Here is a 22,264-nt window from a genome sequence, read left to right as displayed (position 1 = left end):
CACAGGGAGCAAATGGAAAAGCTGGGATTTGAAGCCGGCTCTTCTCATCTGGGGCAGCTAGGTGACATAGTGGATAGAGTGCTGGACCTGGAGTCAGAAAGATTCATCTGAGGCCAAATCTGGCCTCAGACTAGCTGTGTGACCCTGGGCAAGTCCCTTAACCTTGTCTGCTTCTGTTTCCTCATCTGTAAAATGAGCTAGAGAAGGAAATGGCAAACTACTCCAGTATCTTTGCCAAGAAAACCCCAAATGGGAACACAAACTGAATAACAAAAAAAAAAAAAAACTTCTCACTTAAAACCTAGAGTTCTTTAGTTATAAGAAAGGTATCTGTGTGTGTGTGTGTGTGTGTGTGCATGCATGTGTGTGAGAGAGAGAGAAGACAGACAGAGAAACAGGGAGACACACACACACACACACACACACACACAGAAGAGAATGTAATTTCACTGAAAGGAGCTCCTGGTAAGGGGCTTTCCTCTACCAGTGCTAAGAAGGCGCTGAAGTGTGTCTTAGAGAGGTACCTGGAGTCACTTAGAGGTTAAGGGTCACACAAGCAGCAAGTATCACAGATGAGAACATAGGATCATAGACTTAGACCTGGAAGCTATAAATGTCTCCCTTCCCCCTCAAGTCTTCTCTTTCCCGGGCTAAACATGCCCCATTTCATCAGCTAAATCCTCATAAAGCACCAATGGGGTCCACCCTGTGGCTGCCCTGAGTAGAGAAATGCTTGGGTCTTGGTGGTAAAAATTTACTCAATTATTCTTCAGTCTTCACTCCTGTATACCTTCCTCTAAGGCCCAAGAGCCAGCACAACTTTACTAGCTTATATCATATCAGTGTAGGGATTTAAAGAGGGCCAGTGATTGTCAAACCATGTCTTTTCTTGCTGTCTCAGAGGTATTAAACTCTGTGGGTCTCATCCCTATTTGCCTCTGACACTGAGCCCCTGATACTGCCAGGGTGCCTGTTAGCATCAGAAGCTTTCATCCTCTCAGTACAAACTATGTAAAGGTCTCTGTGTTGTTACTTGGATTTTTCCTGTAATTGTTATGTGACCAGGATCTTATCAGCTGCGCTGTGCTGTGCTTAGAAACTGGGCCAGGCCTCTGGGTGTGTACAACATTCTGGGATGTTATCCAGCTGAGAAGGACCTTAGCCACTGTTTGAGCCATAGTTGGCAGCAAAAGAGTAGTCTCTTTGTGACATGATGGCTCTTTTGATAACCAGGTACATGAAATATTCCTGGAAGTGACAGGCAAAATTTGGGCACCTGGGAGCAAATTTGGGGCTTTGCTAGTAGGCTCTAGAACTGTTTTTACCTAGAGCTTTCTTGCCCAAACTTATCCTCCGTGAAGTTGTGGTTTACAGGATAAGCTTGGGGTTCTGGAAACATATCCTCCTAATCTCTAGTCTACCTGAGAAGCTGGCATTGCTGTTGGCAAGGCTAACAGACGGGCCAGGCACTGAGTGAAATGAAACCATACTGATGGGATTCAATGGCGATTCACTACAGACTACAGAATACCTAATTCACTGCTGAACATAGAGGACACAAGACACAGGGAAGGTGTGGTCGATATCTTGAGTGAGCTGGGTATTCTGAGCATGCTGTGATGTGATAACCAGCACTATCACATGATTTGACCTTGGTGTCCGTGCCTTGGGACTGTGCTGTACGTGAGGTTATGTTATAATGAGATCAAAGCTAGATATACAACCCTTGTTAGACCAATACTGGCCCACAGTATTATTTATAGCAAGCTTCCGTGTACTTAGAGTTTGCCTGCTGCTAGACACTTGAATACCCCTTTCACCTAGGTCAAGAGAGTCTTTCTGTAGCAGACGGTGCTAGGTTTCTTTATTCCAAAGGCATCCTTGGGGATGGAATCCATCGGACAAAACTCACAAGAAAATGCACAAAAGCCTTTTGAAATAAGTCACTGGTGCTGTCTTGTTTCTGGGGTTAACAAGTGATTGCCTCAAAGTTGTTTTACTTTGGAAGTCTGTTCTTCATCAGTTGGCCCTGCAGTGATGGTCATAAATAATCTCAAAGCCTCCAGCTAGGATTGTTGCTACCTCAGAAGAATGACAGGAAATTTCCAACCTCAACTGCTCTCTCTAAGGATTCCCTCTGTCCCCCAAGGAATTGCTTCCTCTATCTAATTTCTGGTCATCTAAAAGTGATAAAATGAGGTAGAAAACTTCAATATAGAAATGCTGGCAATTTTATAATGAATGCTTTAGCTTCTGATTTTGGAAGGGTGAGGAATCAGGTTCTGAGCAATGAAGACCTGAGAGTTTATTGATTATATGAACTCATTTGGGTGAAAACTTTGGTCCATTTTTCCTAAATTAAATATTCAAGGGTAGTATTTTGATGAAACACTTGTGTGCAAAGCCCATGGGCAATTGGCTCAAGTCCTCTGGCACACTATCTGTTGGGTTGGATCTCGGCTATGCGACTGAAGGAGGCATCCTGGTACAGTGGGAAGAACACAGGTTTTGGATTCAGAGGATCTGGATCAAATTTCAGCTTTGGAGGGCAGCTAGGTGGATCAGCACTCTCGCTGGGCCTGGATTCAGAAAGACCTGAGTTCAATTCTAGTCTCAGACACTCACTAGCTGTGTGATCCTGGGCAAGTCTCTGTTTGTCTGAACTCACTGAAGCAGGAAATGGCAAGCCACTCCAGGATATTTGCCAAGAAAACCCCATGGACAGTATGGACTACATGGTCACAAAGAGTAGGACAGGACTGAACCACAACAGTGTGGCCTCAAGCAAAGCTCTTAATCTCTCTGGTACTCAGTTTCCTCATCTATTACAAAAAAGGGAATTGGCTAAGATAGCCTCCAAAATCCCTTCAGATTCTAAAAGTATGAACCCAAGAATTTATAGTGTTCCTAGCCAAAGGTTATGCCCCACCCTATTTATACAGAAGCCAAAGAGAAAGGTGATGCCTTGGGAGGGGGAAGGGGTGAAGGAAAAAAAACCCAAACAAAACTAAGAGGAGCCTAGGGAAGTAGGGCTTCAGACGATAGAGTCAGGAGAGTAAGAATCTGGTGAAAACTAAAAGCTACCCAACCCTTTTTGAAAGCATTCCCATAGCCAAGACTATTAGAAAGACTGTCAATAACACAGAGTAATTGACAGTTTGCTTAGGACAAGTAGAAAGAGCATCAGACACATTGCTAGAGGACCCATATTCAAGTCAGTGAATGAACCTAGTGCAATAAACCTGGCACATAGTAAGTGCTTAATAAATGTTGGCTGACTGACTGAATGCCTACTTATGAAACCTTGGACAAGTAATTTAGCCTCTCTTGAGGTTCTGTTTCTTCATCTGTAAAATAAAGCGGGGTTGGATCAGATACCCTAGAGTTCCATCTATGATCCCGTAATCTTAGGAGTTTCCTGTGATTAGAGCTAAAATTTGATTGGGTTTCTTTGGGGGGTTTTGGTTGCAGACATAGATGAATGTGTGGATGCAAGTACCTGCGGAGAAGCTCGATGTAAAGAACTTGCTGGGCTCCTACTCATGCATTTGTGAAGAAGGCTACACATATGATAGTGAGAAAAAAGTTTGCCAAGGTACTCCAGAGGCAGTATGTCTCTTCTTTCCTCTTGGCCCTTCACCATCCTCCACTACATCCTAGGAGAATGATTCCTCCCCTTCCTCCTGGCCCCTTAGGCCACTGCTTACTTGTGGTTCAAAGACTTTGACGAAACTGTGAAACTGCCGCAAATGACTTACGAAAAGGGAACATAGAGTGGGGGTTGCATCCAAAAGATTGGCCTATAGGGGGAGAAAAGACCCTCCAGACTCCAGAACTCTGCCCCACCCCCACCAAACCCATACCCTCCATATCTCTTTTGATAATCCTTCAAACATATATGAAAATATACACACACATAGACATACATGCGCATATATATATATACACACCACACACAGAAAACACACACATATTAATGAAACCATATTATGGCACATCTGTTCAGTGTGCATACATGTAGGATGCACACTGTAGTACATGTGGTATCAATATGCTTGGTTAGACAGATATAAGCCTATGTGAATCTCTAAAAATTCAAACTCTATTTGGGGTAAATGCCTGGCTGAGTATGGAATGGGCATTGTATCTAATTGCTGAGGCCTCAGCTATATGATCCAGGAGCTGAGGAGAAACAATGACTATTTCTAATTGCTCCTCCCTTATACACAGACACACACATGTGTACACATATACACACATACACATACACACAGAGTGTAGGGGGAACTAGGAGGAGGTCCCTGGGTCATGTATGTCCTGAAAAGTTGGGCAATTTATTTCTCTTTCGCAACAGTGAAAGCTGGGGATCCTTCCCACTTCCTCCCATTGAAGAGGCTCACCTCCAATAGTAACCCTATTATCCAGCATTTGTCTAAGCTCTGATTGTGTGGCTTCCAAGATTTATGCCCATGATAAACAAATAGGATAACCCAAATCAAGGGTAAATCTTCAAGGGAAGGTGAATCACAATGTATGAATCACTCAAATTTTGTCTTTTAAAATCTGCCCCTTGGATAAGTTGTTGCTTTCTTTTGCCACTTTTTAAAGAAAACGCTAAAAGGGAGGAGGAGTAAGAACAGATTAACTGCCCCACTACCCATCACCAGCTCCTTGTTGCTTAGATTGCATTGAATTGCATGAACTCTTTTATTTCAACAAGTGCCAATACCTTTTTATCTTCCCTGCCTCCCCTTTTGTGGCATGCAGATGTGAATGAGTGTGAAGAAAAACTCTGTGAACAGACCTGTGTCAATTCTCCTGGGAGTTACGCTTGTCACTGTGATGGCAGAGGGGGAGTAAAACTGTCCCCATGACATGAACACTTGCGAGGTACCTTTCACTTCAATACTTGTGCAATGAAAAGCTCACCCCAGAATCAAACCTCCTGAACACCAGATACACAAATGGCCCTATGAGGAGGTCTCATCAGCCCAAAGAGGACTTCCTTCTTTAAAACAAACCAACCAACAAACAAGCAAGTGGCCAACCTCTACCTAGGTTTGATTCTACTTGTAATGTCAAGGTAGATGGTCTGCGATCCCTCTGCCTCTGCTGAAGGCTGTAGCTCTGTATTCATTGGAAATATATGGAGGCTTGGTATAAGACCTACTTCTGCACGAATAATGATGTTTGGTTGTATTTGCAGGATCACTATGGTAACCATGAGCTTGAACAACTGGACCAGTACAGTTAGTTATGGACCAAAAAGGGTGACACATGCGAATATGCATTTTCTCCTAAATCTGTCACACTTACTCAGGAAGCTGAGTCTGTTACACAGGGCTTTAGTTACACATGTATATAATTAAGTGTCTGGACAATCACACACCTCTGTGAGCTGACAGGACTGACTTTATCCACAGCTTTTGCTGTTTACCTGATGCTCTGAGTAAAGTATAAAGGGATCTGCCTGGTCAAGCAATTACATTTTGCCTTAAAAGAGAAAGAAGAAGAAATGAAAAGCAAAATACTTCCAGATGAAACAAACAAGTTTTGTGGATTTCTACAGCTATAAGATAATAGGAAAGTATAACATGGTTTCTGCAGTCTATCACCCAATTTGGGTAGCCTGACTCACAGCGATAGCCTCAGAGGCACAGTGGATAGAGTGCTGGGGCTTGGAGTCAGGAAGACCTGAGCTCAAATCTGGCTTCAGGCACTTTAGCTGTGTGACCCTGGGCAAGTCACTTAACCTCTATCTTGCCGCGGTTTCCTCATCTGGAAAATGGAGATAACAATGTTACCCACCTACTTCCCAGGGTTGTTGTGAGGATCAGATGAGATAATAATTATAAAGCACTTAGCACAATAAGTGCTATGTAAATGTTAGTATTATTTTTAATACTTTCTCCCTGGTTTTCTCACAAAGCTGTAAATTAGCGTTTTTCCCAATTGTGGCCTTTTAGTGATATAGCAAAGACTAATTTATGGCCCTTACTAAATGTCCCCACCACCCCCATTCTTCTCTTGGCATAGTGTAGTGAAAAGTCCTTTTTCCTAGTACTCAGGGGAACTAGAATCCCAATTGTGCCACCCATTAGCTATGTATAAGTCACTTCGTCTCTCCTGGTTTTAATTTCCTTATTCATAAAAGGAGGTGTTGGGGCTAAGTCTAGGATCCCTTTTAGCTCTGAATTCTCTAATTTTTAAGGTAGTAGGCTTCCTTTGTCTGTGACCAACAATGACAACCTTTTTTTTTTTTTTTGGACAGGATATATTGCCATGCATTTCTTTCGATGTGGCCAAAAGCGTGAAATCATTATATCTCGGCCGAATGGCCAACGGGGGCCCCTGTGATCAGGCTCCGTTTCAAAAGGTTGCAGCCCACAAGGTGAGGATATGCTAAGACGAAAAATGGAGATACTGTCTATATACTTACTTATCTGTGCCATTGCTTGCAATGCCCCCCCCAAATAGTGACACCATCTGACCCCAAGTAAATGATTATCACCTGCAAAGTGGAAAAAAAAAATCCCAGAAAATCTTTGCCATGCTGAGGGATTCCTCCTTTCTTGGGTTCCTTAGAACCCTTCAGGGGCTATTTAGACAGTAACCAGGTTTATATTTAGGCATAGATTGGAGTATATGCCACTGAAAATGCATTCTAAATGTGAGACTTTGAGTTGTCAGTAGAGAAACAAACATTTGGTAGTTATGACCTCTGCGTAATTCTAATTTGTTCTCTTGACACCCTCACGGTCTGTCAGAGTTGTGGCTGAATTCGACTTTAGAACCTTTGATCCTGAAGGTGTCATTTTCTTTGCTGGAGGCCGTCAAGACAACACATGGATTATGTTGGCTCTACGGGCTGGGAGGTTGGAACTGCAACTGAAATACAACGGCCATTGGAGAGTCACCAGCAGTGGGCAGTCATTAACCACGGCATGTGGCAAACAGTAAGTACATGTTCTTTGTTTTGGTTTGCCATGGCTTGGGTTCTCCTCAAGTGTAGCCCTTCATGGTGGATGGAACTGTCACCACCCCAGTCGTTATTATTGCTAGTTTTCTTGGAACTAGTGGTTTGGCATTGCTGCCATTGGGAAATGTATTGAGATTTCCAAAGTGCCTGCTATCAAGTGGGAAACAGCTCTTTAAACTTGGCCAGATTCTTCTAAGACATGTCTGGACTGTATATTTTCCCTCACCTTAGCCTCTTGGAATACTTAGCTTCATTCAGGTCTCAACCCCAGGGCACTAACTTTCCCAACTCCCTTTGTTAGCTAATGCTTACTGGATACATCCTCAAATTATTTTGCTTTTGCTTTTGGTTTTTGTTTTGGTTTTTGTTTGTTCTTTTTTTCTTTTGTTTTGTTTTTTGAGGGGTTTTTTGGTGGGGCAATGAGGGTTAAGTGACTTGCCCAAGGTCACACAGCTAGTAAGTGTCAAATGTCTGAGGCCGGATTTTGAACTCAGTTCCTCCTAAATCCAGGGTCCGTGCTTTATCCCACTGTGCCACCTACCTGCCCTCTCAAATTATTTTGTATCCATTTATCTCTTTACATATTGTATCACTTCACAGTAAGCGCCTAGAGGGCTGAATTTTGTTTTCTGTTTGTATCTCAAACACCTAACAAGCTGCCATGCCTAAACACCTAAAGAGTGACATTGAATTGTTTGACATTTATGGTCTGACTTTTCAGTATCATCTCCCATTTATGCATTATTTATATTCATCATTTTCTTTCTTAAAGCATAAATTTACCCTATTCAAGGTTCAATACTTAGTCATGCATAGATATAAATAAATATTTCTGGCTATTTTTACGTTATACAAATACAAGTTAAGCCTTTTGATCCCACTGGAGTGAGGACTGGTATTATCTTATTTGTATCATGAGACTTTTAGTCTAGGTAGCTGGAATGAAGTTTCCTTAGATACAACTTCCCTGGCAAGAGATCTGAATTCTTGTCATTGTAATATAATGGGGGCCAATTTGGTCATTGCAAAGTCCTTTTTGACAGTAGTTTATTTTTCTTTTTAAGAAAACAAGGAAAACCCACTACCCCCAACCCTTAAAAATAAGATAATATGGAAAATTTCACTGTGAACTGTATTCATAAAGACATTGTAGACATTTGGTAATATTTCCCATCCCATCAAGTAATGTCTCATTCCCTTCCTGACCTCTTAAAGTAACAAGTACCACCAAAGCAACAGGAAGGGTGTGTTTCAGCAAAGTTGCAGATAAAAATGCAGAACATCAAAGAACTGTATGCTCTCGAGGAACCAGGGCTTCCAAAAAGTGAGGACTTTACTGGTCTTTAGTCATTTGAAACACCATTTGCTCCATAGTGCTTTGGACAAGGGCATCACTAAAACCAAGTGTGGGGAGCCTGGGATTGCCAGGGATCAGATAGCTCATGGGAAAGTGTTACAGAATGGAGCTGATAGTCCTCACCCACTGTTGAGTCACAGCTGCCCACCAGCTCAGCAGAAGTAAACTAGTTTCACTGTTTTGTTTGGGAGTGTGGCAAATTGAGAGGAGCTGGATCTCATTCAGGAGGACAAATAAGATTCTCAGGATAAAGGTCAGTCAGTCCTTGATGGGGAGCAACTCTCTGCTCTCCTCCTCTTACTGCTTTCTCTTCCACCATCTGTTTAGATAATTCATGTTCAGAAAGACCAAGGGACTATACATAAAAAGTGAAGGTGTGAGGGGGCGGCTAGGTGGCGCAGTGGATAAAGCACTGGCCCTGGATTCAGGAGTACCCATGAGTTCAAATCCGGCCTCAGACACTTGACACTTACTAGCTGTGTGACCCTGGGCAAGTCACTTAACCCCCATTGCCCCGCAAAAAAAAAAAAAAGTGAAGGTGTGGCATTCAGTCCTTTCACTTAAGCCTGAAGAAGATGGGTAAAACTGCTTGACCCACTTTTCAAAGTCCTCCCAGCTCAGCAGATAAAGTGTTAGCTAGGACCTGAAGTCAAGAAGACCTGAGTTCCAAATTCAGTCTCAGACATGTACTAGCTTTATGTGACCCTAGGCAAGTCACTTAACCCCTGTTTGCCTCAGTTTCCTCATTTGTAGAACAAGAGGGTTGGAACCTAATGACTTCTAAGATCCTTTCAGTTCTAAATCTATGACTGTGATTCTTGCCCATGTTTACATATATATCTTCTGTAGAGAACAGACCCTATGTGCTGGAGGTCTTCCTCTAATTCTTTAGTACCTTGGGATAACTAGTGCATCACTCGAGCTGTGATATGTTTCTTTTATTTTTTGAGATCACCCATGTCCTAGCTATTATCTTATGTCATTTCTTATTCATTCATCTGAGTTGGCAACATGCTTTACTGTTCTACATAATAATAGCTAGCGTTTATATAGCACTCTGTGTCACATGCTGTACTAAGCAAGTTACAATTATCATCTTATTTGATCCTCACAAAAATCCTGGGAAATAGGTGGGTGCTATTATCACCCCCACTTTACATATGAGGAAACTGAGAAAAATAGAGGCTAAGTAAATTGCCCAGGGTCACACAGCTAATAAATATCTGAGGCTGTATTTGAACTCAAGTCTTCTTGACTCCATACCTGGCACTCTATCCACTGCACCATCTAGCAGCCTCCACACCTACAATGCATCTTGCAGTTAGGTTATTTACTGAATTGAATCTATTGGAAATCCTGATGTACCATAATTGTCAGCCTTTTGGCATTACTTAGAGAATAGGTAGGTTTTTGATATAAATGGTTTGGGATCATTGAAAGTAAGGTGCTATTTCTCAAATGCAATCTAGCCCAAACTCTTAGTCAATTCTGGGAAGAGTTTATTTTCCAAAGATTATATTTTTGGCTACATAAGGTGTTGGCTACTTAACTAGCCATGTGGACCTTTAGCAAATCTCTTCACTTTTCTGTGGCTTGGTGTCCTTATCTAAAAAATGAAAGGGCTGGACAGCTCCTCCTGAGGTACCACCCAGGTCTAGATCATTGGTCTTATATAGTTTCTAAAGACTTTCTGTTAAGTACAGGCATACTCAGTTACAACTGGCTTGAGTTTCAAACATTGGTTTATAAGTTCACTGTTGGAATTTGGAATACATTTTCTCTCAGAATCCATGTTATGAAGGTTCTGAAGCCACCCCACAGGAGGACCGTAATGCTATTAAGCAGTACTAATAATAGCCCAGAGTCCCAGGTTCCCTTCAGATCCTTAAGCCCGGTGTCCCTCTGAACCTTAGCTAAAGGAGAGAAGGGAGTCAGGAGGAGGGTGGTGGCCTGAGTGGAAGTTTGGCTGTATGACAATAGGGAGAAAGACAGCAGAATTGAGGTGAAGGGTTGCTGCTGGAGACATGGCTACCCAGCCATTGCAGAAGAAGGGTCTCTGCCCACAGAAGACATTCACATGGGTTGGGAAATAAGAAGGAATGGCTCAAGCAGAAGTGGGGCAGGGCAGGTAATGGGTGTTCACCACTGGAAGGGCCTTCATAAGTTGTGTTCCCAAGTCAGAAACTGCCTGCCAATCACTGAGTATCCCAACCCATCCATTAACCTCAACACTTCAGAGATTTAAGACACTCACTATATATAAAGTAGTCTTCAATGTTCTCTAAGTATAAGATACAGTTGCAAGCTCACATTCATTTGTTAGTAGCCTGCTTCCCATGGGAGGATCACTGTTAATAATAGAGTGAATGAATTCCTTTTTTCCATTCACCTGGCTCAAATGCTTACTCACTCTGGCAAGTAGTAGGGGAGTAGCTAACTCCAAGACTGATTTAAAAAATAAAAGGAATAGACTGTGGGTGTTTATGGACTGGAACACCAGCAGTATCTTGGCCTGAATTAATTCTTATTTGTCTAACCTTATGTAGACAATATGTAAACACTCATTGGTTTGTTGTTCACAGCCATGATGAAGTATAAACTATGACTGACCGGGGGAACCTGCTCAATAAAGGGTGCTTTTTCCTGCTTAGTGTAATGGAAAGAACACTGGATTTAGTTAAGGATTGAATTTCAAGCCCAGCTCCTCCATATTTAGAGAGACCAAAGTACTAAAGTGCTTCATTCAAACCCTGCATGACTTTCATGCATCCACTTTTTCTCTTCTCATCTGGCTTTTGATTTCATTGTTCAACTGAAACTACACCCTCCAGAGTTACCAACAATCTCCTAATCGCCAAAGTGAATGGCTTCTTCTCAGGCCTCATCTTCTTTGACCTATCTGCTGTATTTGACACAGTCAACCAACCTCCTTCCCTAGATACTCTCTCTTCTCCGGATCTTCAGGGTACTCCTCTCTCCTGGTTTTCCTGCCTGTACAATTGTTATGTCTCAATCTCCTTTGCATATTCATCGTCATCTATGTCTTACCCACTAACTGTGGATGAATTCCAAGGACTATCCTGTTTTTCTCCTTTTCTTTCTATACTCTCTCCATGATCTCTCAGCTCACATAATTTCAGCCTCAATATAGATGACCTTCAGATCTATTTCTCTCTTCCTGCTCTCTCTCCTGACTTCTTAATCCCATATTATTAACCGCCAGTTTAGGGTCAATTAGATATTTCAAAGTGAATGTCCAAAAACAGAATTCACTTACCATAACTCCACCTCCTACCCTCACAAACCCACCCATATCTTCAAAATTTCCCTACTACTTTTGAGGATACTATCATCCTTGAGACACCTGGGTTTGCAAACCTAATTTCACTGGTATACTCACCTCAGATAACGGATCAATTGCCCAATCTCGTCATGCTGTCTCCATAACAAACTTCACATAAGCTCTCTCCTCCCCATTCACACAGTACTACCCTAGTTCAAGTCCTCATCCTTTTTTTTTTTTGGTGAGGTAATTGGGGTTAAGTGACTTGCCCAGAGTCACACAGTTAGTAAGTGTTGTGTCTGAGGTCAGATTTGAACTCAGGTCCTTGTGACTCCAGGGCCAGTGCTCTATCCCCTTTGCCACCTAGCTACCCCTGTCCTCATCACTTCTATGTGAACTATTGCTCACCTGAAACTTCCTATTCCATTTCCTCTCTTCAATCTTCTCCCCACTCTACTACACCGTTTACATACAGCTTTCCCAGAGTGCAAGTCTGAGTCATGCCGCCTCTTCCTTGCCCCCCTTTTTCTACAAACTCCAGTAGTATTCCCCATGGTTTCAGGATTGAAATATAAATACCTCTGTTCAACATTTTAAAGCTTTTCAAAGCTTTAAATTTAAATTTGAATTTAAAGCCTCTTTCTACCTTTTGGGGCTTATACTTTTTACTCCCTTGCTCACTCTGCAATCCAATCTTACTGTCATATCATAATATTGAATCAGATTTCCTGTTACTCAGGCTGCCTCCACCTCCCATCTCCATGCCTTTGTACAGGTTTTCTCCTTTGCCTAGAATGTACTGCCTCCTCATCTCCACCTCTTGGAATCCTTGATTTTCTTCAAGATGTAGCTAAGTGTCACCTTCTTCATAAGGCTTTTCCCAGTGCCTCCCTCCCAGTTAATAGTGCACCTCCTCCCAAAACCACTTTATATTTTGTATCTACTTAAAAATGTGCACCCTATTTCTGCCATTAGAATTTTACCCCCTGGAAGACAGAGAAATTTGAAATTTTGTCTTTGTATCCCTAGTACTTGGCAGAGTACCTGGCATACAGTAAGTGCTTAATAAATGTTTGTTGATTCATTAATGAATTTAGGCTAAGTTTCAGTCTCCTCCAAATATACAATATGAGGATGGGATAAGATAGGATAGTATAATTAGGATGTCAAGCTAGGACTAGGATAGAAGGGATAAGATAAATAGGATAGGATAGAAAGGGTTAGATAGGATAGAATAGACAGGTTAGGATAGATAGGATAAGATTAGATAGAATAGGCTCGGATGGAGATAGGATAGGGTAGTCTAAATGCTATGATCCTCAGCTCTAGAGACCAAGTGGTTACAATCTTGTATTCTGGGCACAGGATGTAGGATCTATGCTTGGAGAACCCTTAGCTGTAGTCCTTGGGGTATAAGACTAAATATATTTCAGCACCTTCCCTAGGATGAATCTGAATCACTGTATTGGCCTTGGAATTGACTTGACCTCTTTGGAGAGTCTCGGGACAATGAATGCCCAAGAAAAGGTCAAATATTTGGGAATCCACTCCTGTTTTCTGTTAGGTCTAGAAATGACTTTTGGGGACAGACAGAGGGAGACAATGTTACCAAACAACATCTAATCTATAATCTATTGAGCCTATGATCCTCAAGGTATTCTCTTTGCCAACGCACTTTCCAAAATTGCAGATTATTGCTACAAAAGTAGATGAAAATATCCCTTTGAGGGATAGATAAGGGAAAAGCAGAGTCACCATTCAAAGTGGGCTGTGATTTTAAATCTAGTTATCTCACCTATAACCCCAATTTGATACATTTGTTCAGAAACCATCCCATCTCATTCCAGTTGTGCCATTTACAGCTGTGTAACATTGTGCTTATCCATTAGACAAGGTGTTAAATTAGATGCTCTTTAAGGTTGCTTCCAATTCTAGGATGCTATGGATATGCTGCTATTATTCTTGTCATTATTTATTGTTATAAATTTTTAATAAAACAAAGCCTTGCAAAAATCAAAAGTCCTTGACACAGGGTAAATCGCAAAGGCATCCAAGATTCTAGTGCCTGACATGGTAGAATGGGATGGAGCCTAGGCTTGTAATCAAAGGACCTGGGTCCAAGTCTTGGCACTTAACCTGTGTAGAAGAATGGGAGGAGAAAGTGGGAAGGAAAGACATAATAGCTCTATTCACGGATTTGAAGGGCTGTCATGGTGTAAGAGAGATTCAGCTTGTTCTGTTTAGCCCTAGAGGGCAGAATTAGAAGTGATGTGAGGAAGTTGGCAGAGGAGAAATTTAGTCTTGATATCTGGAAAAACTTAATGTGTCGTTGTCAGTCGTTTTCAGCCCTGTTCTATTCTTTGTGTCCCCCTTGTGGGTTTTTCTTGGCAAAGATAGTGGAAGTAGTTTTGTCATTTCCTTCTCCAGCTTGTTTTACAGTTGAGGAACTGAGTTTTAAAACAAGGTTAAGTTACTTTCCCCAGGATCACAAGCTAGAAGTGTCTGAAGCCAGACACTCAGGGTCTTTCTGACTCCAGGATAGCCATTCTATCCACTGCAACACCTAGCTGCCCTATGAATATAGGTTGTGAATTTGCCCAGAACACTCTCCCATGCTGCTCAGCAAAAAGACTAGGCTGCCTTTTTCCAACATTTGGATCTAGAAGCAACCTTTGGAGGTTATCTGGTCCAACCCTTCACTTGGTAAAAGGTTAAATTAAATTACTTAATTGAAGTTGAAAAGAGAATAAGTGGCAAAGATATAAACCAGCTCCTCTAATTCTAAATTTCTAAACTCTTCCCATTGTACTCATCCATCTAAGCTCAATATATGTGAAAGTACATATTTTAAAATAATTATTTTGATGATGATGACCTTAGGACTTAATTTAAGCTGATCCTTAGATAAAATTCACGCAGTCCACCTCTGGACACAGTTTCCTATGACATAGGAGAGCTAATCTTTTTACTTAACACTGAAGGCTAGCTCCAGGTGGATTTGTGTCTGTTTTTCTTATTCCTGGGGTCATATATTATACCTTCAGAGGGCCAGAAAAGATAAAGAACATTCTGTCCACCCAGAGGGAAGAAGGGAAAGCAAATTTTACTCTTAGTTGCTCCTAAGGGTGTTTGTTATCTATGAAAGTTCAGTTCTGCCTGAGATCTTAAAAGAGAGAAAAACCACACTGCAACTATGTCTGTGTCTCCTATGCCTGATGCCTTTGACACCTAAACATCAGTTTGTTTGTTCTTTAAATGTGTCCAGCATCTAGAAAATGGACTTTTCGGTGACCTGAAAGATTATGCTGTAAATTGTGTCTCATATATTAAGCATGCATCATATTATTGGACAGACCTGCTGGTTTGTTTTACTTGACAGCACCAGCTTTTCTGAATTTCTCAAAACATTGCCCTGGCTCATTGCAACAATGCATATTGTTCCTTATGAACTCATTTGCCCTGACCAGTAGAGGGGTCGAAACAGCTGAAGTTTTGAGCGGTGGTAAAACTGAGCTTATATCTTCTCCCTTAGAGTTCTCTCTCTCTCTGAAGGAAAATTCTCACCCTTTGTTCTCCCTCAGATTTCCGTTGAGGAGGTGGAGAGAAATCTTGTGATCAAGGTTAAACAGTGATGCTGTTATGAAAATAGCAGTCTCTGGGGAACTTTTTCAGTTGCATCGAGGATTGTATCAGCTGAATCTAACAGTGGGAGGCATTCCTTTTAAAGATAAATACCTTGTTCACCCGGTAAGTACCATCATTAATCACTGACTATTAATGAATTATACAGCATGTCCTAGAGACTGACTTGTGTTAGGTAGATACTTTCCCTCCATCTGCCAGTGGGTAATATTAACTAGGCTTGGCAAAGGGCCTAGAAAAGGCAAAAAACTATTTTGTTATTTCAAAAAGAAGACCTACATTCTTTTTTTTTTTTTTTTGTGAGGCAATGGGGGTTAAGTGACTTGCCCAGGGTCACACAGCTAGTAAGCGTTAAGTGTCTGAGGCCAGATTTGAACCCAGGTACTCCTGACTCCAGGGCCGGTGCTCTATCCACTGCGCCACCTAGCTGCCCCCAAGACCTACATTCTTAATCATATGAGCTGGTCCTCACTCCTTCCCTTTTTTTTTTTTTTCAAACTTAGGGGGAAAGTCACTTAAAATTAAAGAAAAGTAATTTTCTCTCTTTTTTAAGAGAAATAAACTATTGGACTGAAATTTGAGACTACGTTGGGAAGTTACTCATGTCAGAATCTCCATAGAAATAATTTTGATCAGGCAATTTGAAATGAAATGAAATCATTTTTCAAAGAGCTGCCTTCCCTCTTCCCCCACCCCTCCCGCCTTTGTGGCAACCTTGGTTTTTTCCTTATCTCTAATGGTCCTTAGATAAATGGCTGAAATCCCCATGAGTGTGGGTTGAATTTCCACACCAAAAAAGAAGCAGCATGAACATCTAGGGATGCCAGATTGTGAAAGTTCTTGGCTACTTTCCCTGAGCTTTTGCTCTTCACAGGTGGTCAGAGGGGAGGCATCTGAGAAATAAGGGAGTGTCAGCTCTTACATTCCCCTCCAAGGCCAGATTCATTCTGTCAAGGTCTCAAGTTCAACAGCAGTTGAGACCAGACCTCCTTGGCCCATTAATTTTAGAGATAAAGTAAATAAAAGGCAGTAAAATGAGTTGGATCGATTTGCCTAAAACTAGGCTTTCTGATATGACTTGCATGAGCATTAACAGGTCCCTGACTTCATCAGAATTTGTCAGGTGTGGTTTTAAACAAATTTGCTTTAAGAATATCTGGGAGGGGGCAGCTAGGTGGCGCAGTGGATAGAGCACCGGCCCTGGAGTCAGGAGTACCTGAGTTCAAATCCGGCCTCAGACACTTAACACTTACTAGCTGTGTGACCCTGGGCAAGTCACTTAACCCCAACTGCCTCACTTAAAAAAAAAAAGCATATCGGGGAACAGGGGCAGCTGGGTGGTGCAGTGGATAAAGCACAGGCCCTGGATTCAGGAGGACCTGAGTTCAAATCCAGTCTCAGACACTTGACAACATTTACTAGCTGTGTGGACTTGGGCAAGTCACTTAACCCTCATTGCCCCACCAAAAAAAAAGAAAAAAGGAAAAAAAGAGTATTAGGGAACAGATATCAAGAAATAGAATACAAAGTTTGGGGTTTTTTATACCATCATCTCTAATCATATTTCTTTGAGCTAGGCAACAAATATTTTGCTATTAATTTTACAAGTAGGAAAAGCAAATTAGAGAACTTTGGATGTGTATCACTTTTCTGAAATATGATTACTTAGAACTTGGAAAAATCACAAGCTTTGTAGGATTCATTTTCTTTTTTTTTTTAATTAAAAAATTTTAGTTAAGAAAAATCCATTTTTTTCTCCTTCCCACTCCCCCCCATCATTAAAAAAAAAAGAAAAAGAAGATAGGCTACAAATGGATACATGACTTAGACTTAAAAGGTGACATCATGAACAAATTAGAGGAGCAAGAAGAAAAATTACCTTTTAGACCTATGGACAGGGGGGACAGTTCAGAACCAAACAACAATAGAGAGGATCACAGAAGATAAAGTGGGCCTTATTTTCCTCATGTTTAAAAGAATGGGTTAAATTATATGTTCTCTAAATTCCCTTCCAGCTTCAAATACTATGATCCCATGCACCAAGATCCTTTCCAGCACTAATGATTTGTGTATAACTCCTTGATATAATACTGGGATTAAGATATATTAAGCTATATGGTATGCTTATCAAATTTGTGGATGACACAAAGCGAGAAATGTCTTAGCTAAATGCAAGTGACAGAATTAGCATCCAAAGAAAAACCAAGCAAGATATAATAATGTACTATAGCTAACAAGATTACATATAGTTGGAATAAATGTTAAAGCACTGTACTTGGATTCAAGAAATCAATTGCACAAGTACTGAATGGGAATATGGAATATGACTAGAAAGTCTAGAAGACTAAAGCCCGATATCAGTAAACTGTGATATAGCAGCTAAAAAAAGTAATGTAGATTTAGGACATGCAATAACAGAAGCATAATCTTCGGAATGAAGGAGGCAATAGAATATTTTCTTTAGAAGGTTACTGTAGGGATAGCTTTGTCTAACAATGCACCCATATAAATGTGAAGCATCATCATCATTAATAACTTCCATTTTGGTCATACTACTTCTAGAGTACTGTGTGTCTAGTTAAGGATACCACTTGAAAAATGGCATTAAAGAAGAAGAGTAGGTCCAAAAGAAGAAAACTTGTATGGTGGGGTATTCAAACATGTTATAAGGGGATCAGTTCAGGGACTAGGGATATCTCACCTGAAGGGAAAGGAGGACACATAATTGCACTTTTAAAAATATCTGAAGTGTTATCATGTAGAAATAATAGGTTATTCTTCTTGGCCCCAGAGATCAGAACTAGGAGCAACAGGTTGTAGATGCTGTATAAGGAAGACTTCCTAATAATTGGAAAAATCTAGACATTGGATAAGTTGACTGATTAAGTTTTCATATTAAATTAGTACATAAATTAAAAGTAAAAGTATTTTATATACATTATCTCATTTAACCCCTCACAACAATCCTATTACAGAGATGCTATTAATTAACCCCCATATTACTGATGAGGAAACTGAGGCTGGGTGGTTAAATGACTGGCTCAGAGTCATACAACTAGTAAGTGTCTAATGTAGGATTCAAACTCATGTCTTTGTAACTAAGCCTCCAATTATGCCAGGCTTCCATTTTGTTAAAAGTTTTTAAAATGAAATAACCACTTGTCAAGGATATCATAGAAGGGCTTCTTACTTCAGCTGTGGGTTGGAATAGGTGGTTTCTGAGGTACCCTTGCAACTCTAAGACTCTGTGAATGCTCAGTATCAATTGGATTTTTGCAGATCAAAAGACAGTCTAATTGAAAGCCTATAATAAGTTATTTTATATACGTATGCCCAAATGTAAGTGAGGAGTTGAATATGTCTGTTTTGGGTAAATCACCCCTTGCCTGTGTCCTCATGGGTTACTCTGCAGATTGGTGGCACCAATGATCCCATTGTCCCTTGATTGGTCTCTGGGAGCACACCCCCTTCTTTGTCGCCCCCAACCCAAGGAAGCTATTGGGATTCTCCTGTCTTTCCAGATAAACCCTCGTCTGGATGGTTGCATGAGGAGCTGGAACTGGTTTGGATGGGGATGATACCACAATCCAAGATATAGTCAAAACAAATAGCAGAATGCAGTGTTTCTCAGTGATGTCAAGAGGATCCTTCTACCCTGGCAGTGGATTTGCATATTTTAGTCTAAATTACAGTAAGTGATTATAATACAATGTTTATGATTGCTCAGACACTTACTAGCTATGTGATCCTGGGCAAGTCACTTAATCCTGTTTGCCTCAGTTTCCCCATCTATAAAATGAGCTGGAGAAGGAAATGGCAAACCTTTCTAGTATCTTTGCCAAGAAACCCCAAATAGGGTGATGAAAAGTTGGACAAGACTGAAACAACCGAATAACAACAATGTTCTCTAGCCAAAAAAGAAACTTTTTTGGAATTTATATCTGTGGCCTAAAAGGAGTTTTCCATTGAAACCTATATCACATTTTGATTCATTTGTTATTTACAAATGCTTCCATGCAATAATAGCATAAAGATCAGTGTATATCCATGCATTTCACTTAGATGCATAATTCCTATTAGTATGACTTTGTTTTGGTTTGGTTTTTTTGGCCAAGTAGTCGAGGTTTAGTGACTTGCCCAGGGTCACACAGCTAGTTAAGTGTCAAATATCTGAGGCCAGATTTGAACTCAAGTCCTCCTGACTCCAGGGCCAGTGCTGTATCCACTGTGACACCTAGCTTCCCCTAGTATGACTTTTAAATATTATTGGGCAAAGGGGGAAGGGGAAGATGTTGGATTGGTCCCTGCCATTTCTAAATCTATGAAAATATGAAACCTCAGGGAAGAGATGGCAAAATTGTTCAATTATATTCCATTCTGTTAAAATTTAAGTGGAATAGCAGTTCTTTATATTAACTAATATATTATAGCTCTAAATTTCCTAAGAATACATCTGCATTTTCATTCTAATTCATCATCGGTAATTGAATTAAGCTCTTACTATGTCTTCCTATCTCTTTACACTCACATTCAGACTCTAGATCAATCTCACAGCTGTCTCTCTATGGCAGCCCCTAAATACTTTCTTCTCACTTTAGTCACAATGTCTGGGGTACCCAAAAAGCTCATTAGCAAGTATGTACATCCATAATTCTTGCACGGCTACCTGAAAAGCTTACACACACATGCATAAGTTTAATATACATGTGTCAAAGAACAGTTAAGACATCAAGTCAATGAAATTAGCAATTTCATATATCCTTCCATCTTCATTTTAAAAATATAACAAGATCTTAAACTGGTAAGGGACCTTTAGAATCCTCTATTCCAGCTTCTGTTCAATGTGCAATGCTTGACAAATCATTCCTGGCTGCTCTTTAGTAAGAGTCCTTAACTTCTCTGAAATATGCCTCAGTCAATCTAAAGGTATCAAGGGTCAATCCATCTTCTCGTCCCTGATTTTTGTCTTGCCTTTTTCCCCCTGGTGATACCTTGGCCAACGTGGATTAATGCCATTTCAAGATAAATTTAATTTTGACCCTACTTTTCACTTTCCTCCCCACAGCAACCCTCTTTCCTGCCCAACCTCTTGGTCATTGATGGAATTGTAACCTTCCTTTTCTTTGGAGATATTTTTTTTTCTTTCCCTCTCCCACATTCAAACTCTAGGTCAGGCTTAGAACTGTCTCTCCATGGCATTTCTGTTCTTAAATGCATTTTTCAGGCCACTTTGTATCTGAATAACTGGAACTTTTTGCCTCAGTTAGACCACATATGGAGTATGACCATCAATTTTAAGCACAGCTTTTCTCAAAGAGCATTTTAAGCTTAAGAAGGTTCACATGAGGGCAAGAGAGAAGAAGGTAAATGGCCTTGAATTCATGGTCCATGAGAATCTGTCTAAGGAACTAGCAATGTTTAACCATAAGACCCCCATGAGACATGACTGCCGATTTTCAGTATTTGAAGGTTGTCACACGGAGAAGGGGGTTTATTTGCTCTGTATCTCCTCAGTGGGAATAATTAGGTGAAATGTAAATGTCTGTGTCTATATAAAAGTGTGATTTATATGTATAGAGGCAGCTGGGTGGTGCAGTGGATAGAGTACAGGGCCTGAAGTCAGGAAGACTGATCTTCCTGAGTTCAAATCTGCCTCATTCACTTACTAGCTCATTCACTTGACCCTGGGCAAGTTGTTTAACCGTGTTTGCCTCAGTTCCTCATCTGCAAAATGATCTGAAGAAGAAAATAGCAAACCACTCCAGCATTGTGGGGTCAAAAAGAGTTGAACATGACTGAAGCAACTCAACAACAACAACATGGGGGTAGGAGGTGCCAGTAGGGTTGCAAAGAGGCCAATTTCAGCTTGATGTAAGAAAAAAAAAAACTTCCTAAGAATTAAAGCCGTCTCAAAGTAGAACGGGCTGCCTTTTGTTTGGTATGTTATAGAAGCCATCTTGATTTGGGCTAAATAACCACTGAGGTCCTTTCCAACTCTGAGAATCTGTGATTCTCTCAATTCTCGTGCACACTTTCTCAGCCTATTTATCCAGCCAGAGAAACAATGACACACCATCATCCGAGACTGTTATACACCATACCACTTCCCAAGAGTCTCTGTCTCCAGCCTTAGTGAGGGCCCAGTGCAGAGAGGCACACAAAGAGATCTAACGTTTGCTTGTAAAGCTTCAGAAAACTCCTGCCACTCCTATATATTGAAAGCAATTTTTTTCAGCCTTGTCTTTATGATAAATAAAGTCCTGGGACAATGAATCCCACATTGTGTTTAAAGTCTTCTGGACTCTTCCTACATCTTAAACAACGTCCGTATCTGTCTTGGGATAGGAGAAGGGAGAAGAAAGCGTTCTAGTAGGAGTCCAATGCAAATGAAAGTGCTTATGCTTCTTGGAAAGTCTTCAGAAGGGATTTGGGGGAGAGGGGCAGGGAAGGGGGGAGGACAGTTTCTACATTTTTTCCTTGGGAAAACTGCCTAAGACAAATTGATTCTCTTGATTAAGGAAGAGCTTAATGCTAATTATAGATCACGGCATCTTTTTTTTAAAGCATCTTTAAAATTTCCAGGCTCTAAGATTACAAACTATAGAGCAGGTAATACTCACAGGGATGGAACTGTAAGTCCAGTTAAAAGTCCAGTTAAAAAAACACACCATATAAACAATCAAAAATACATACAAACAAAAAAAATATAACAAAGATTAACTTTTTTGGGGGGGGGGGGGGCCTTGTTTAGACCTATGATGTAAATCAGTACGGGTAATATCCAGAGAGACAGATCAGAAGCTGTTTCTACAACTTACAGTCTCGCAGAGCTGCCTGAATAATTATAGCTAACATTTATATAGCATATTTAATAGCTGACATTTTATATGGTGTTCACTATATGCTAAGCACTATGCAAATATTATGGCCATTCAGTCCTTGAAAGAATGATGGCAGGCAGGTGCTGTCATTATCCTCATTTTACAAATTAAGAAACTAGGCA

General features: G+C 40.7%; 1 protein-coding gene across 1 annotated transcript in view; it reads left to right on the top strand.

Moving 5' to 3' along the window:
- The window catches only part of GAS6 (growth arrest specific 6), a 101,974-nt gene that overhangs the window by 70,947 nt on the left and 8,763 nt on the right, over nt 1-22,264 (top strand). Inside the window, 12 exon segments of the mRNA XM_043990631.1 lie at nt 3,472-3,518; nt 3,520-3,595; nt 4,768-4,868; nt 4,870-4,890; nt 6,272-6,343; nt 6,345-6,391; nt 6,768-6,925; nt 6,928-6,956; nt 15,201-15,242; nt 15,244-15,366; nt 18,783-18,824; nt 18,826-18,952. Of these exon segments, the coding sequence (XP_043846566.1) occupies nt 3,472-3,518; nt 3,520-3,595; nt 4,768-4,868; nt 4,870-4,890; nt 6,272-6,343; nt 6,345-6,391; nt 6,768-6,925; nt 6,928-6,956; nt 15,201-15,242; nt 15,244-15,366; nt 18,783-18,824; nt 18,826-18,952 (885 nt within the window).

This window comes from Dromiciops gliroides, chromosome 3, assembly GCF_019393635.1.
Source record: "Dromiciops gliroides isolate mDroGli1 chromosome 3, mDroGli1.pri, whole genome shotgun sequence".
NCBI classification, from domain to species: Eukaryota; Metazoa; Chordata; class Mammalia; order Microbiotheria; family Microbiotheriidae; genus Dromiciops; species Dromiciops gliroides.
The sequence above is the reverse complement of the archived record's forward strand: the minus strand, read 5'-3'. Positions and strand labels throughout refer to the sequence as shown.